At 39.2% G+C, this 13,679-nt stretch overlaps 1 protein-coding gene across 3 annotated transcripts in view; it reads right to left on the bottom strand.

The window, feature by feature from the left end:
• Window positions 1–210: 210 nt before the first annotated feature.
• The window catches only part of SYK (spleen associated tyrosine kinase), a 33,783-nt gene continuing 20,314 nt past the window's right edge, over window positions 211–13,679 (bottom strand). For all 3 annotated transcript variants that reach the window (XM_067316074.1, XM_067316075.1, XM_067316076.1), the window contains 7 exons: window positions 9,106–9,199; window positions 8,188–8,365; window positions 6,678–6,887; window positions 6,049–6,238; window positions 4,505–4,645; window positions 4,158–4,270; window positions 211–2,527 (listed from right to left, as the gene is read on the bottom strand). In XM_067316074.1, coding sequence (XP_067172175.1) covers window positions 2,455–2,527; window positions 4,158–4,270; window positions 4,505–4,645; window positions 6,049–6,238; window positions 6,678–6,887; window positions 8,188–8,365; window positions 9,106–9,199 — 999 coding nt within the window. In that variant the 3' untranslated portion in view covers window positions 211–2,454. The remainder of the gene's footprint in view (window positions 2,528–4,157; window positions 4,271–4,504; window positions 4,646–6,048; window positions 6,239–6,677; window positions 6,888–8,187; window positions 8,366–9,105; window positions 9,200–13,679) is intronic.

Raw genomic sequence — 13,679 nt, 5'->3', positions numbered from 1 at the left:
AAAGCAGTCGCAGGATTTAGTGGGCTTATCTGTCATGTCAGGTACTGTTCAGTGCCAATAAGGGAATCTCAGTCTTTCCACAAGATGAACAGTCACAGTAATTTGGTATATACACACTCTCTTCTCTGCGTTAAGTATTTGATAGAAAACACATACACAGATATTTAAAGGATTCTTGTTACATCAACATATTTTACAAAACAATGTCTTTAATCGCGGCTTAAAAATCGAATCCAGTTATTTCACAATACTTCATATCCTGTGAATTGTAAACTTTTATTACAGTATAGTGAAGTTAAAAATAGTCAAGTAACACCAAATCAGGACATTCACTCAGAAGGAAGGGGAAGAAATATTCCTCCAGTTTTGCTGCATTAGTAACACTTTAAGACATATTATTATCACAGGGAAATTGAGTGCTGTCACTTGCTGGCTGGCGGGGATTTGTGCAACTAATTTATGATTGGTTTCCCCATGCATGCACTGACGGTACACATAGAGCTGACAGTTTCTCTGCAAAAGGGATAATGCTAAAAATCACATATGTACAACTATAGGCAACTTCTAGACACCTCTTCCTGTAGAAAAATGTTTCTTAAAAAAAAAAAAAACAAACCAAAATATCAATCAATCACCTTCATTATAAATCACATTTGGGTGAGGTCACATCTGAAACATGGTTCATTTTACTGAGTATCTCAGTAGCAAATGCTTTCTGAAGTGTCTTGCACTGGACACTCAAAAATTAAACTACCAAAAATTACCAGGTATTTTTGGAAGAGCAGACCCTAAAATTATTAAAGAGAGACAAATTATTTTACATTGAATCCTATATTTGTTTATATTTGTTTGTTTTATCATAGAATGCAAATTAACACTTTTGCACTCTAATCGCCAGCAGAGTTTCTTCAATTTCTTTCTCTAGAGAGAAAAATACCACTGCATCTCTAAGAATACCCTGATAATACCACAATTAAACACAGATACTTTAAGTAGCTGTATACAATAAATATATCTATCTCTAAATCTTATTTTTCATATTCATCTGAAGCCTATATCCAGTAGATGCAACGTGCGTAGATTCCTGAGATATACGTAAACGCCAATAAAGTGACTGTTTGCGGGAAACAAGTGATAGAAATTTTAACGTTTAGAATATTTAAAATGAGACAGGACAAAGAAAGCATAAAGGTACAAATGGGAACAGAGGTTGACTACATTATTTGTTGTTATTATTGCCACACTTATACAGTACCGGGGACACTGCATGGTGCATTACAAAAAAAGGAGTAAGACAAAGACCTTTTCCTATGGGGTTTGCAGTCTAATGCGAGATGAAGGATTATTAACAGGCAAACACATTTAGGAGAGGACAAAAGTAAACATAAGCCAGTTTAAAAATGCTTGAGCTAGGGGTGAAATTTAGCTTTAGAGATGATGAGCTGTGGTGAATCTCAAATGCTTTCAAAGAAAGATTTAAAAAAGTGTGTGCAGCTCACCTTGCTGCACAAGGAGCTTTGGTATACCCCAAAGGGATGCATGGAAAAGATCTCTGGAGAGAGCTGAAACAGGACAGAGAGAGAAAGGTGCTGCTCTTTACCTTTCAACATACAGATGGATTTTTAGTAAACACGGTCATGGACTTTATGGACTTTAAAACCCCAAATCATTTCCTTAGGTGCTGCTATGTCTTGCCCCCAGACAAGAACACATCCCTGAATTCCTAGGTTTCACCAGGAAGAAAATACTGCCCTGGGGGACAGCTGGGCTTCCACGTGACATGAGGAAGGAGAGAAGTTGGTATCATTTAAAGGAGCTGATGATCCCTTTTCTCTTTCCAAATGTCAGAAATTCACATCTCCCAGTTGCTTTAGGCTTATGTTACTACTGAATAGGATCTGCTTTTAAAGGGACTTGGGACTAAAAATCAAACATGCTGTCAGTCAAAGTGACTGACAGACTTTCACAGTGAATTTCTTACACAGTGAGAAATGTTTATGATATTCCTCCATGGGGAGGGGGAAGGCTGGAACGACTCAATGTATTTGAGGGCTAAGAAAATTAATAACAAGACTCTAAATCCCAATCTGCATTCAAATACAAGAGAGGACGGGAGCTGAAAGACATTAAATAGGTTTTACACCACAGCAAAATATGTCAACAAGATGTAAATAAAATAAAATGGAACGTAGCAGAAGTCTAAGCATCTGTGCTGCTGTCCTTTCTGCACGCTTTGTGGCCCCTCCACTTTTGACACCCTGTTTGGGGGCTTCATATTGCGCAGAAAGCAAGTGAAGGCAATTCCACACACAGGGCTTAGCTTGGAGCTTTACAGGGCGAAAGTGGCAGTACAAAAAACAAAGTCACTCGGTTTTGGAAACTGAACACATGGATGGCCGTAGCTTCTCAGAAGGTGCTCGCTGAAGACAGAGGAAGCTGCTGTTCTGCGTGCTGTTAGTGGGAAATGTCGTAATAGTAGTTACGTAATCTCAGCTCGACTGCAACAAATCCTGGTCGGTCATCAATGCTATGAAAAGAAGGCAAATATCACTGCATGGGAAGGAGAACGCTGTAAAAGGCTTGTGGGCCTTGTAACACCTCAGACTTCACCTCAGTCATGGCTCACACAAAGCTGCTCACAACACACTTAAGGCTACCAAAATGTTGCGGCAAAATGAATACCAAATGGCAAAGGTCACTACAGAGCACCCAGTCAGTGGACTTATCTGCATGCCTGTTACTTTGTGTATTATGGTCTGTGAATGTACTACGTGAAAGAAATGCTAAATCAGCTCCCTTTTATTTTCTACCTCATTTCCTTCATTAATAATCTAAAGAAGAGAATATTTACAGTGTAATGTCTGCTTTAAAATAGGTACTACAATCATACAGAGTGGCTTAGCACCATTAAGAGAAGTCTTTTGATGTATGGCCATAATATCATGCTTTCCTCTGTGTCTGCAGATCTTTGATGATTTGGAAGAATATGAGTAAATTGAGAACAAGTCCTGGCAAAAGTATGTCACATATTGACATAGTTAATACTGCCTGATTTGAGCAGTCTTATTGCATTTTCTTTTTTTTCGTTTTTATTTCCTCTGTCAAGGATATTTTAATACAAATAAATAGACAGCAACATTCTTTTATGATATAGTTATTAAATGCCGTTATTTAAGACTTCCTAATTGAGCCTAATAAAAGTGATCCTGATTCACTCTACAACTGTTACATCATTCTTTGAGTCAAACAGAAAGGCAGAAATTGTTTTATGGCTCCATGTTCTTTCTCGAGTACTGGGTACAATAAACTAATAAAGAAGCAAGGTATCTAAAAGCGAAGTACTACAGTTCCTGAAGTGGAATCCAAAGACCTTTGTTTGACACACATATCCTCTGAGCTGGAAGAGTAAGTCATGTCACAGTGGGATTTGGGTGCTATGTGGAAACTCTCCTACAGGTAAAAAGTGACTTAGACAGACTAGTTCAAAATGATAAATTATAAACCAATTTTTTTCCTGCTTTTTTCAATATACCAATTAGAAAAGAATATCTGATAGGTTTTAGTTCATCTTTTTCTGCTCTATTTTTTATAACTAACTTTTGGAAAGTTATTGAACTGAAAAAAAAGCTTCTTAAGTGCTAAGTAAGATTTGAAAAGATGGAATCCAAGTTGAGGATATTTTGAAACAAGAGATGAAAACAGAAGGTCAAAATGATTAAGAACTGAGGAATGGAAGGAACATTTTGGAATAATATGACTTTATAATTTCAATAAGGAAAAGGCTTTGGAAAGGAAAAAGAAACAAAATACAATTCCAAACAAAAAAAAATGTTTGGTTCATTTCAAACCTTCTTTTCCAAATACATCAGACTGATATTTCTCAGGAATTACTGTTTTTGACGATACCCTGTTTTTTGTATTTAAGCGTTCCAGCAAAAACTTGATCAGATGTGCAAAATCAGCTTCTTGTGTACACCATAATTACCTCAAATCATTTTCATTTGAAAGTGCAACTGACTCCTTAGTTTGGAGGTTATTTGTAAGCTAAACACCAGCTGAATGGATATGTTATGAAATATTTTTCTTGTTTCCTTTCTGGCTATTAAATAGATTAAAATAAAATGCCATTACAAGAGAGAATATCACATTATACTCACTTATACGTCCAACACAATTTCATTAAATCGTAGACTTCAGTTGGACAGACTTCAGGACACTCCATTCGTTCTCCTCTTTCAATCATCTGTGCAACTTCGCCACCTTTCATTCCCTGGAGTAGGGTGATCAGAACAGTTGTCCGAGTTAGAAATGATTACAGCATATGTGCCAGCATAAGACAAACAGAGGCCCAGAGCCAATTTTGGGGCTATCCTTTGACTCATTCGTTGCCACAGATGGGTAGCTAAGGCCTGCTTTGACCTGTGACAACCCTTCTAGGCAGGGTAAGTTCAAATATGTTCTGAATTTTGACAGAAAAAATAACTGAATAGCTAGAGCTACTCACCTTATATGGCTTTTGTCCATAAGAAAAAGCTTCCCACATTAAAACCCCAAAGCTCCAGACATCACTTTTGCTAGAAAATTTGTAGAAATTCATGCATTCTGGAGCATACCACTTGACTGGCCATTTTCCATGACTTTGTGCCTAAAGTAAGCCATAATAGAAAAGGAAAAAAAAAAAAACAGGCTAGAGACACAGCAGTAAGTAGTAAACAACATCAGAATTCATATAGACCAAGTTAACTTAGGAACGTAACAGAAAGGAGTCAAAATGCCTGCACACATTTGCACTAAGTACCATAACATTTCTGTCTGACATAGTTGGCATTAAGGGATAACATGTAGAAGCATCCTCAAAACTGTTACTAAACTGTTCATGATCTTCCACTTTCCAAATAAAGCAGTGAAATGAATGCTATGGCAAAGCAAAGCTTAACTGAATGATCTGGAGTTATGCTTGTAGTGGCATTCAATTGTAAGTTGCTCTTTAAAAGTAAGATTTTTCACCTAGACTCTCCACAAGAGGGTAAGAGACAGATACGCAGCTATGCTGAGGCTCATATTTACTTGAAGTTGATGCTTCGTTTCAAAGTGCAGTGACTGCCTTGTGGCGAACGGCAATTTGATTAAATTCTGCCGTCACACTCTATTACGATGACACAAGCGTGGAGGCATCACAGTGCAGTGCTAGACCTAGTGAAGCAGTCCCACAGCATTTTGTGGCCTTGTAAAGGGAACAGGCCTTTAACACCAAATCTCAGCCCTCAGACAAGTGGCTCTGGTTCGGCTAGGTGCAGTGATTTGAGATGTTACTGTTTTTCTGGCAGCAGTTACTGTTCCCATAGGAAGGCCATCAGAAGGGAGTATTTGCTTGTTCCCTCTCTGCTCCATTTCATGGTTTGGCTTATTGGCTTTAAAGGGCTGATGGAGGGGAAAAGGCAGAAGGAAGGAATAATCTGAACTGCAGCAGCACTATATCAGAATAAAAGATGCAGACATGATGACAGCCTGTGTCTCCCAAGGATGGTTTTACTGTATTAAATGTGACAGTTATTTCAGTCCCTTTAGCTGCAGGGAGGTCCAAAAACTCTGCACAGCTCAAGTGATTATTTACCAACTGTACGTTTTCAGCACATCCCAAAATATAGTTCTGTTAGTCAATAATACAGTGTGCTGGCTTAAATTTTGCTTGAAGATGGTGAAAAACATATGTGCTGAAAAGTTCCTACCCGAAACAAAGACATTTTCCTCCTTTTATATGAGAAAGTACCCAATTCCCACAGTAAATTTCAACCTTCTAATTACACGTTCATCAAAAAGTAAATAAATAAAGAAGGAACTGGCCTTTTCCTCCTACCCATCTCTTTATGTTGATGATGCGTTTTGAAAATCTGTTTCAGTGAGCTACTAGCAGGCTAAAAAATAATAGATGATATATCTATTATACTGTTCCTAATTTTCAACTTTTAAAAACAGCAGCACTTCAATTGAAAATAATCTTGTTAAGCTATACTGCTATTCAGATTTGATATCCTGCGCCAACCTTACCTTGTAATAATTTTCATCAGCACTAAGAGCTTTAGAAAGTCCAAAGTCACTGATTTTGGCGTAATGTTGGGTGACTAATAGTACATTTCTTGCAGCCAGATCCCTGTGTACAAAGTTATTCTCCTCCAGGTATTTCATCCCCATGGAAACCTGATGTACCAGCTCTGTTATATTCTTTTCTGTGACATGTCTGAAAATCATAATTGAATCTTTTAAGAGGTCAGTAGTTCATTTTCATGGTTTTTCATGGAGCTACAATACAAATCTGCACTATGACCTTCCCCACATCATAACAGCAACCTGGTCCATTTCTGTTTAGCTAAGTTTTAATTAGGACTGCCAGCAGAAGAATGTCCTGAGCAAGAAAAGGTGTGATCATATCAGCAAATGAGCAATTGAAAGACATCTGGAAGTTTTTCATCTATTCAGAATGCTCTGTTTTACCAGAAATATTTGATAGTTGGGAGACATGTGTAAGATAATCATACCCCAGGTCAGAGTAAATATTGTAATTAATTGTTACAATAACAGCATTACAATTTAAAATTGCACTTAAGACAAAAAAAAGGGACCTGTCACCTTTTTTCCCTTTAGATAAACCCTAAAAAATGAAATCGAAGCTTACATACCTATTTTTTTGCAAAAATTTGTTCAAGGGCCCAAGTTCAGCCATTTCCATTACTAACATCCAGGCCTCAGCTTCACATATGCCTATCATTCGGACAATATATGGGTTATCCAGCTGCTGCATTACATTGGCTTCTCTCAGTAGTTCATCCTTTATGGCTGGATCATTACTCTCATTCTTAAGAATTTTTACAGCCACTGGCTTGGCACCCCTACAAAGGAGAATCCAGTTTTGGGATTAGTTGCAGAAAAATCTGCATGCAGAGGCACACAATCTCCAACTGGTGTTTCTGTGCACATAGTACAAATGATGAGAAAAGACAGAATTGAACATTCAGAGGGGGGAAAAAAACCCCACAACTGTAACAGGAATCTCTCTCTACCAAATGCTCAGAAGACAGCTAAGCAAAAGGGATAGAATGGGAGGAACCTCACAGGAATATAAGCAGTCATTAAGGTCTTAACAAGCCTGAACCCAAATGTATCAGCCAAAATTTTCTTGCCCTTTTCTATTCTCAACTGGCTATTCTCAACTAATAAAAAGACCAGGAATAGTGGAAAGGCTCCCTAAAAAGTGTCTGACTGTTGAAAGCATCCCCAGAAGAAAAGCCATAAGGGCCTTGCTAAGCACTGGAGAGTTTTGGGGGTGAGACTAGAAAATGCAGCATTGCATGATCCCAAGGCAGTGCTCTGACCTACTGGGCAACTGAGCCTGCTGCTGTAACCTGCTCATGCAACTGTGCAAAAAAGTCGCTGATGAGACTGACAGAGCTCAACTGTGAACTACCAGTGTGAAACAAGGTTAGCAAATACACCAGCCCGCACCAGGACCACTCAAATCCCCTCAGTCTTGACAGGAAAAAGAAAAATCCTTCCTGGCTCTGAAAGCCTGTGGTTAATACGTAATCAGTCCAGGCACTTAGACAACATACTGATAGTGTTTGATTATGCAAATGCACAAATTGTCAGGTGCTCCCATTTCTGCCAGTATAAACAGGGTCCGTTCTGACAGCAATTTTTCAGTAAGACAGGCCACAACATGTTCTGTCTTCTTGAAAACTGACATTCCAGCCTCAAGAAACAGGTATTTATTGTAGTTACTCAAGGAAAAAATCCCTTAGCTGCAAGTAAACTGTCCATAGCTGTTTCTCATAGAGAGGCTGTATAGACTGGAAATGCCGAGTGGCATGACTGCCCATACAAATTACGGAGGAAGGCAGAGGGCTCCCCGCTACACCATCCCTGCCAGGAGAGTAAATAGCTGTAAGGGGCATTTCCCCAATTTACAGACAAAAATAATGGCTGGGAGGCGACTCTGCCATAAGCAAAGAGGTTCCTCAATTCAAAAGAAAAATGAGTACATAAGGGAACAGAAGCTGATGAATTTTAGCCCAAATTCCTGTAGGTACAGTCTGTCACACCCAATGACAGGCAAACATTATTTCCGCTCCAAAAAATACAGGCTAAAGCTTTTGTACATCAGACTCCATAAAAACAGAAGGGAACACTTACTTTTTCATCTTATAGAACCCTTTCTTTACAGTACCAAAGTTGCCAGAGCCAAGTTCCCCATCCTCCAGGGTTAACAAATTCCTGTCAAGAGTGACATTTTTTGGTCTCATTTCATCTGGATCAGCATATGGACTTTCGTAGACCTCCGTGTCCATGGGTAAGGCCTCTCTCTGATCAGCTGCAGCTCAAGCAATGAACAAATTACAGATTATGAGAATATTCTGCTGCCACAGGTACTATATTCACTCTTTCCATGCTCAAGATCATCAGTCACATCTTTGGGTTTGCTTTATTGAGGGTATTACCAAGAACCCACATGCAGTCCAGCTACAAGCACTTTAAAACATCCCCCAAAAGAGTGACCTCCACCTGAAGAAGTGCTATAACTATGGAGCAACTGGATAAAAGGGAAAGCAGAAGACACCTCTTCCTATGTTATGTGGAGTAGCTGCATTAGGTGCATGGGTCCTTGGCAGAAGGAGGGTTTAAGAGGTCACCTTTCCCTTAGTATTTCCTATTTGTTACCTCAGGCAATTCTTTATTCAGAACGCTGTCCCAGGTGTACTTCATTTTTAGGCACTCATCTTTTCGTTGTGTTTTACAGAGAGCCTAGGTACCGGCTTGGCACTGTGCATTCAGTGGGGCACAATTCTTTTTTACCAACAGGGAGGATGTAGCTTTTAGTGTCAAGGAGATAAAAGTCTTCCACTTCAACAGGGAAAAAGGGATTTCTGATAAATCACTTTCGCTACAGATGCTGACACCTGGCAAACTCTGCTACCAGGCTTTAGTTATGATACCAGCTATACCAATACATGAAATGGCATGAAATATATGCCAGAAAACAAAGAAATACAGGTGGACCAGAAACCTCCAGCAGAATTTTTTTTTTTTCATGATATAAATGACTCTACCTACCTTTATCAGCTCCCATGAGTGTTCTCGTCCTTTGGAGCACATAAGGATTAAAAGATGCTGATTCATCAGGGGAGTAAGGAATAGGTGACTGCTGCTGTAGCACACAAATAGAATTGTTCTGTTTAGCAACGAACAGGTAAGTTAAATACTTTTTTTTTCCAGATGACTACGGCATAATGATTGCAAGAGACATGTAGGTGAGAATCAGAGAGTAAGAAAGGGATCAAACAAAGCTTATCTCATTCTGGAGATTATTGCTTGAGTAAATATGCAGGCCAAATAAAACACACACTGCTAAAGCATAAAAAGTTACTGCAAATATTTCAGAGCATTTGATCTGAGAGAATTAACTGGAATGGGTCATGCACAAATCTTATCCTGCAGATGTTAAATTTACATGCTTCCATGTAATACTGGAAGTCTTAAGGATTTCTCTTTAATCTATTCTCCCCCTCACCCCTGCCATAATCTCTCTCCATATCTAGGTCATAGAGAAATTCAAATAAAAAAAAACAAAACTGTTTTTCTTGTGGGTGTTACAGAATGACTTCACTTTTGTTACTTTGAGGAAACAAGGGTAAATAGAAATTATTTTAATAAGCTTGAAAAATGAGACATCATGGACCAGATGCTTTGGGCCGGTCTGTCTGCTCTGTGATGGTCCAGGGAGGGAGAAAATGACCTAATTCCCTACCACACTTGAGACATAGAGTTCAAATACCACCCCTCTGCTTTGATTCTTCTGTCTGAGGAACACCATGGAGCTCACAAAACCCACCCGAGCACAAACCCAGTCTACTCCAGAGCTCCTTGGCTGGAGGATGGCTCTTGCAGGGGTGTGCATCACAATGCGGCATAGGTGACAGAAATGTATAACCTGCTCCCTCCTGTATGTGGACTGTGAGAGGATCCTTTCAAGAACAAGAAATTACAGAACCTTTTTCTGCAGTTTAGTCCCTTTTCTTTATGTAAAACAAAAGAGAAAAAAAAAGAAAAAAAGAAAAACGGTCTAACTTTATCAATGAATGATCTCATCTTCATAGCAGAGTGTCACTCAAAACCAGAAATTCAGATATCAAAAAAAGGTTGCTGAGCTCCACTAAGAAGTGTTTACTGTACTTGCAAAACACTGGATGGGCTATTTTGCAAATACTTGAGTATATAATTTTTTTCTTTTAATAACTGAAGCTTTCAGTGGCATAAGTTGCCCTCCAACAAAGTTGCAGTTTTCAGGTAAGGAGAAAGAAAGCTTGAGAAATGTTGAGGCTTGAATTACTGGACACAGCAGGAGCTCTACCACGGGGAAACAGCATTTTGCAGGGAAAGCATCCGATCCAGGTGATGCAGACCATTAAACCATAATGAAGTGATCTGCCCAGCTGGATAATGCAGAAGTGGTTTTAATAGGTGGACTTACAGCAAACCCCGTGTAGGGGGCTAACACTCGGGATGGTTCTGGGATGAGTGTGGTGGCACCCAGGGCTGGAAGGTCAAGGGTGCTCAGTCTTGAGGATCAGCGCCGCGAGGCTGGCTGCTCTCAGGGTAAGCCAGGGGGGTCCGTGAGCTGCTTCTGACCTAGGTCAGGGGCTAAACCGACCAGATAGCCCCAAGACTGAGGTGTCAGAAAGGAATCAGATGGAATTATACTTCCTGAGGCCACAGTGATTTTAGTCTGTGCATTTTTTATAGCCTGTATTGCTTCTGAGGGCATGTCAAGGCTTCTTAGTGTTTTTTTTTTTTTTTTATTGCTAGTTACTACGACCTATTCAGTATTACTACTAAGAGGAGATTACAGTTCCACTGGACAATTTCCTGGCTATTCTCTTTCTTCCTAAGCTAAGTATATTTATATTTAAAAAATGACATTATTCTACCTTCCAAAAGTATTTTCTTATACCTCAGCAAAATCAATTAATTCACTGAGTGTATACAAAGCAATACAAGCTGATATTAACACATGTGTATAGACAGATCATTAATGGGTACAAATCATCAAACTGCATGATTTTACGGAAGCCTCTGGTTAACAATTCTTGGTGAAGGGGTCCAAAAGAAGAGTGGGAGAAAATGACAAAAATATACTGACCACCTAGGAAAGGGACTGAGATACTGTATTTTCAGAAGCATTTTCAAAGGGTACACAGGTACTTTTTGCCAACTTTATCTCCAAAATAATCTCTTCAATAGAAATACAAAGTATTCACAAGGTGGCATCTAGAAGATACCGCATTGCTCTGGGACTACCTCAATTGTGCACCAAAAAGCGTGACGAGAATCTCTGAACCCAAGCCTTGCAGGGTGTCCTGCAGCACACCCTTTACTGAAACAGTGAAATCTTTCCTGTAGTCACAATTTGTAAAGTCATGCTGGCACAGCTGTAGCTCCAAGCTAACCAGTGAAGCATGGTAGCCCTATTTTCTTTCTTTCTTTCCACAAGTAGCCCCATGAGCTCTACAGTTTAGGCAGCTGCTGTTACCTAACAGGGAATATAAATTCAGCCCATGGAAACATACAGCTTCAGCAGATCTCCCTGGTTTTTAGATGAGGAAAAAAACTGTGTATTGCTTTTCCTCATCATAACAGCAGCTCAGGAGAAATGCAATACAAGCACTTTGGGAAAGGCTTTTCAAAATGATAAGCTCAGGACTTTTAATGCACTTGAACTTGCTGCTTGAACAAGTGCTTGCCTGAAGGCAATATCACCCGGCAGCCAGAACTGTAACAACAGAAATCACTAGTTGGTAATTCCACTGTGACACCTTGTATAAATCTCTTTCTCGACTTGATTAGCCCTGAACAACAAGGCAGAAACACGCAGGAAGTGCTGGAGGCTCCGTCAATACTGGACAAGCCCAACAACTTTTGAAGAACTCGGCAAACTCTCTCTGGGACTAGAAAAGTAGTTGCATGTCCCTGATTCGAGGTCTCAGCATATGAAATGGCATACTTTGAACTGGGCAAGCAGAACTAATGTGCACCGAATTCTTATAACCCACAAGAAGCCATCCAGCAGTACAGAAGAGCTGGCAAACATATAGCTCTGGCCATGTCACAGAGGACTCCTCAGATGGGGGGGTATAAAGACACTTCCTCTCCTTTGTGCTTCAGGAACAAAAGGAAGGATCAGAAAGGGTCTGATGCTCTTGTTTAGGAACAAGAGTTCATGTAAACGTGAGTGCATCGCTCCTCTGCTGTGAATAAAGCTCTGGAGCTGTGAATTGGGAGTGATACGGAGACGCCAAATCCAACCAAGTTTTGAACTGGCTCTATTGCTCTTCTCAGAGCTGCTAATCTTTAAGATGAATGATAACAGCTGATATATCCTTACTGCTGGCTCAGTTAACTAATATATACATACATGTGGAATGATATTCCCCATTGCTGCAGTTTGATTAAATAGCTTAAGAATGGCTTTTTTTTTTATTAACATTTCTGGCTGAACTGCTATTTGATGTTTCACGGGTAGCTTTTCAGCTCAAATTAGTAGCTTGGGAATATTGTATAGCCCTCAGGACACTTCAAACAGCTTTTTTTTTTTTTTTTTTTTTACTTTTGGCAATTATACATTTATGGCATGCAACACACTTCTTGCCTTTTAACAGGATGTTCTAGCAGAAAGGTTGAAATTTTTCTCCTGAAGTCAAGTGAAGCTGTCTTGAAATGGTGCAGGAGGTGCGTATCATTACATGTACTGTGGTCTAGCTAATAATACAAGAAAATTTCATTTTTATCTAACTAGCATTTAAATCCAGAGTATTTTCTGCCCTATGCTTTCAAAATAGCAAGTTTAATTCTGCAGGTCTTTTTCTGACAAAGGGAGCTTTGTCTTTATACGACCAGTGTATAGGCTAGAGGATTAGTCACGGTATTCTTACAAAAAGCAGCAAATGAATAAAATGATTATGGATTCACTCTACCAGTTAAAAAGGAATATAAGAAAAGAGTCCACTAGAGGAACCTGCTAAAAACAGCACATACTGTGTGATACCTCATGGTATGCCTACTAGTAATCTACTGGGCAGGCTGTCATTTTAAATTCTTGTCCTAAAATGGTGTGTGCTTGACCCGTTTTCATATCCACAGAATTTTTTCAGCTAGGGTTTAATTAATATTGGTTAAACTTTTCAGGTCCACACAGTTTAGTTAATCTAAATGTGCTATCCTTCCCCTTGTTAGGGGTTGGCTATGCTGGTGTAAGCACTTTTATAATAATACAGCTGTATCCACAATGAGAGGAGAGTAGGAGGCAGAGAGTTTGTATAGGCTCAAAGATACCTTTCTAGTGAAATGAATTTATATCTATCCATGGATAAGGCCTTAGTAAGATAATACCAGAGCAGGTATGATAGCACATAGTTCCAACACTCAAAACAAGATTCACTTAGTGGGTACTTTAAAATATGAATGAAATGGCTCTCCCTGGTTCTAATTAAATCTCATTTTTATAGTAAAGATTATTATTAAGAAGACAATCAGTACAGTAAGTGTGATTTCTTTTCATGTCAATGATTCTGATTTGTAATAACCCAAACGTGTATGTAGGACTATAAAACCTTCTTCGTTGACTAAACCAA

Source organism: Apteryx mantelli, chromosome Z (genome assembly GCF_036417845.1).
Source record: "Apteryx mantelli isolate bAptMan1 chromosome Z, bAptMan1.hap1, whole genome shotgun sequence".
NCBI lineage: Eukaryota > Metazoa > Chordata > Aves > Apterygiformes > Apterygidae > Apteryx > Apteryx mantelli.
Note: the sequence above shows the minus strand (reverse complement) of the source record. Positions and strands in the feature narration are given on the sequence as shown.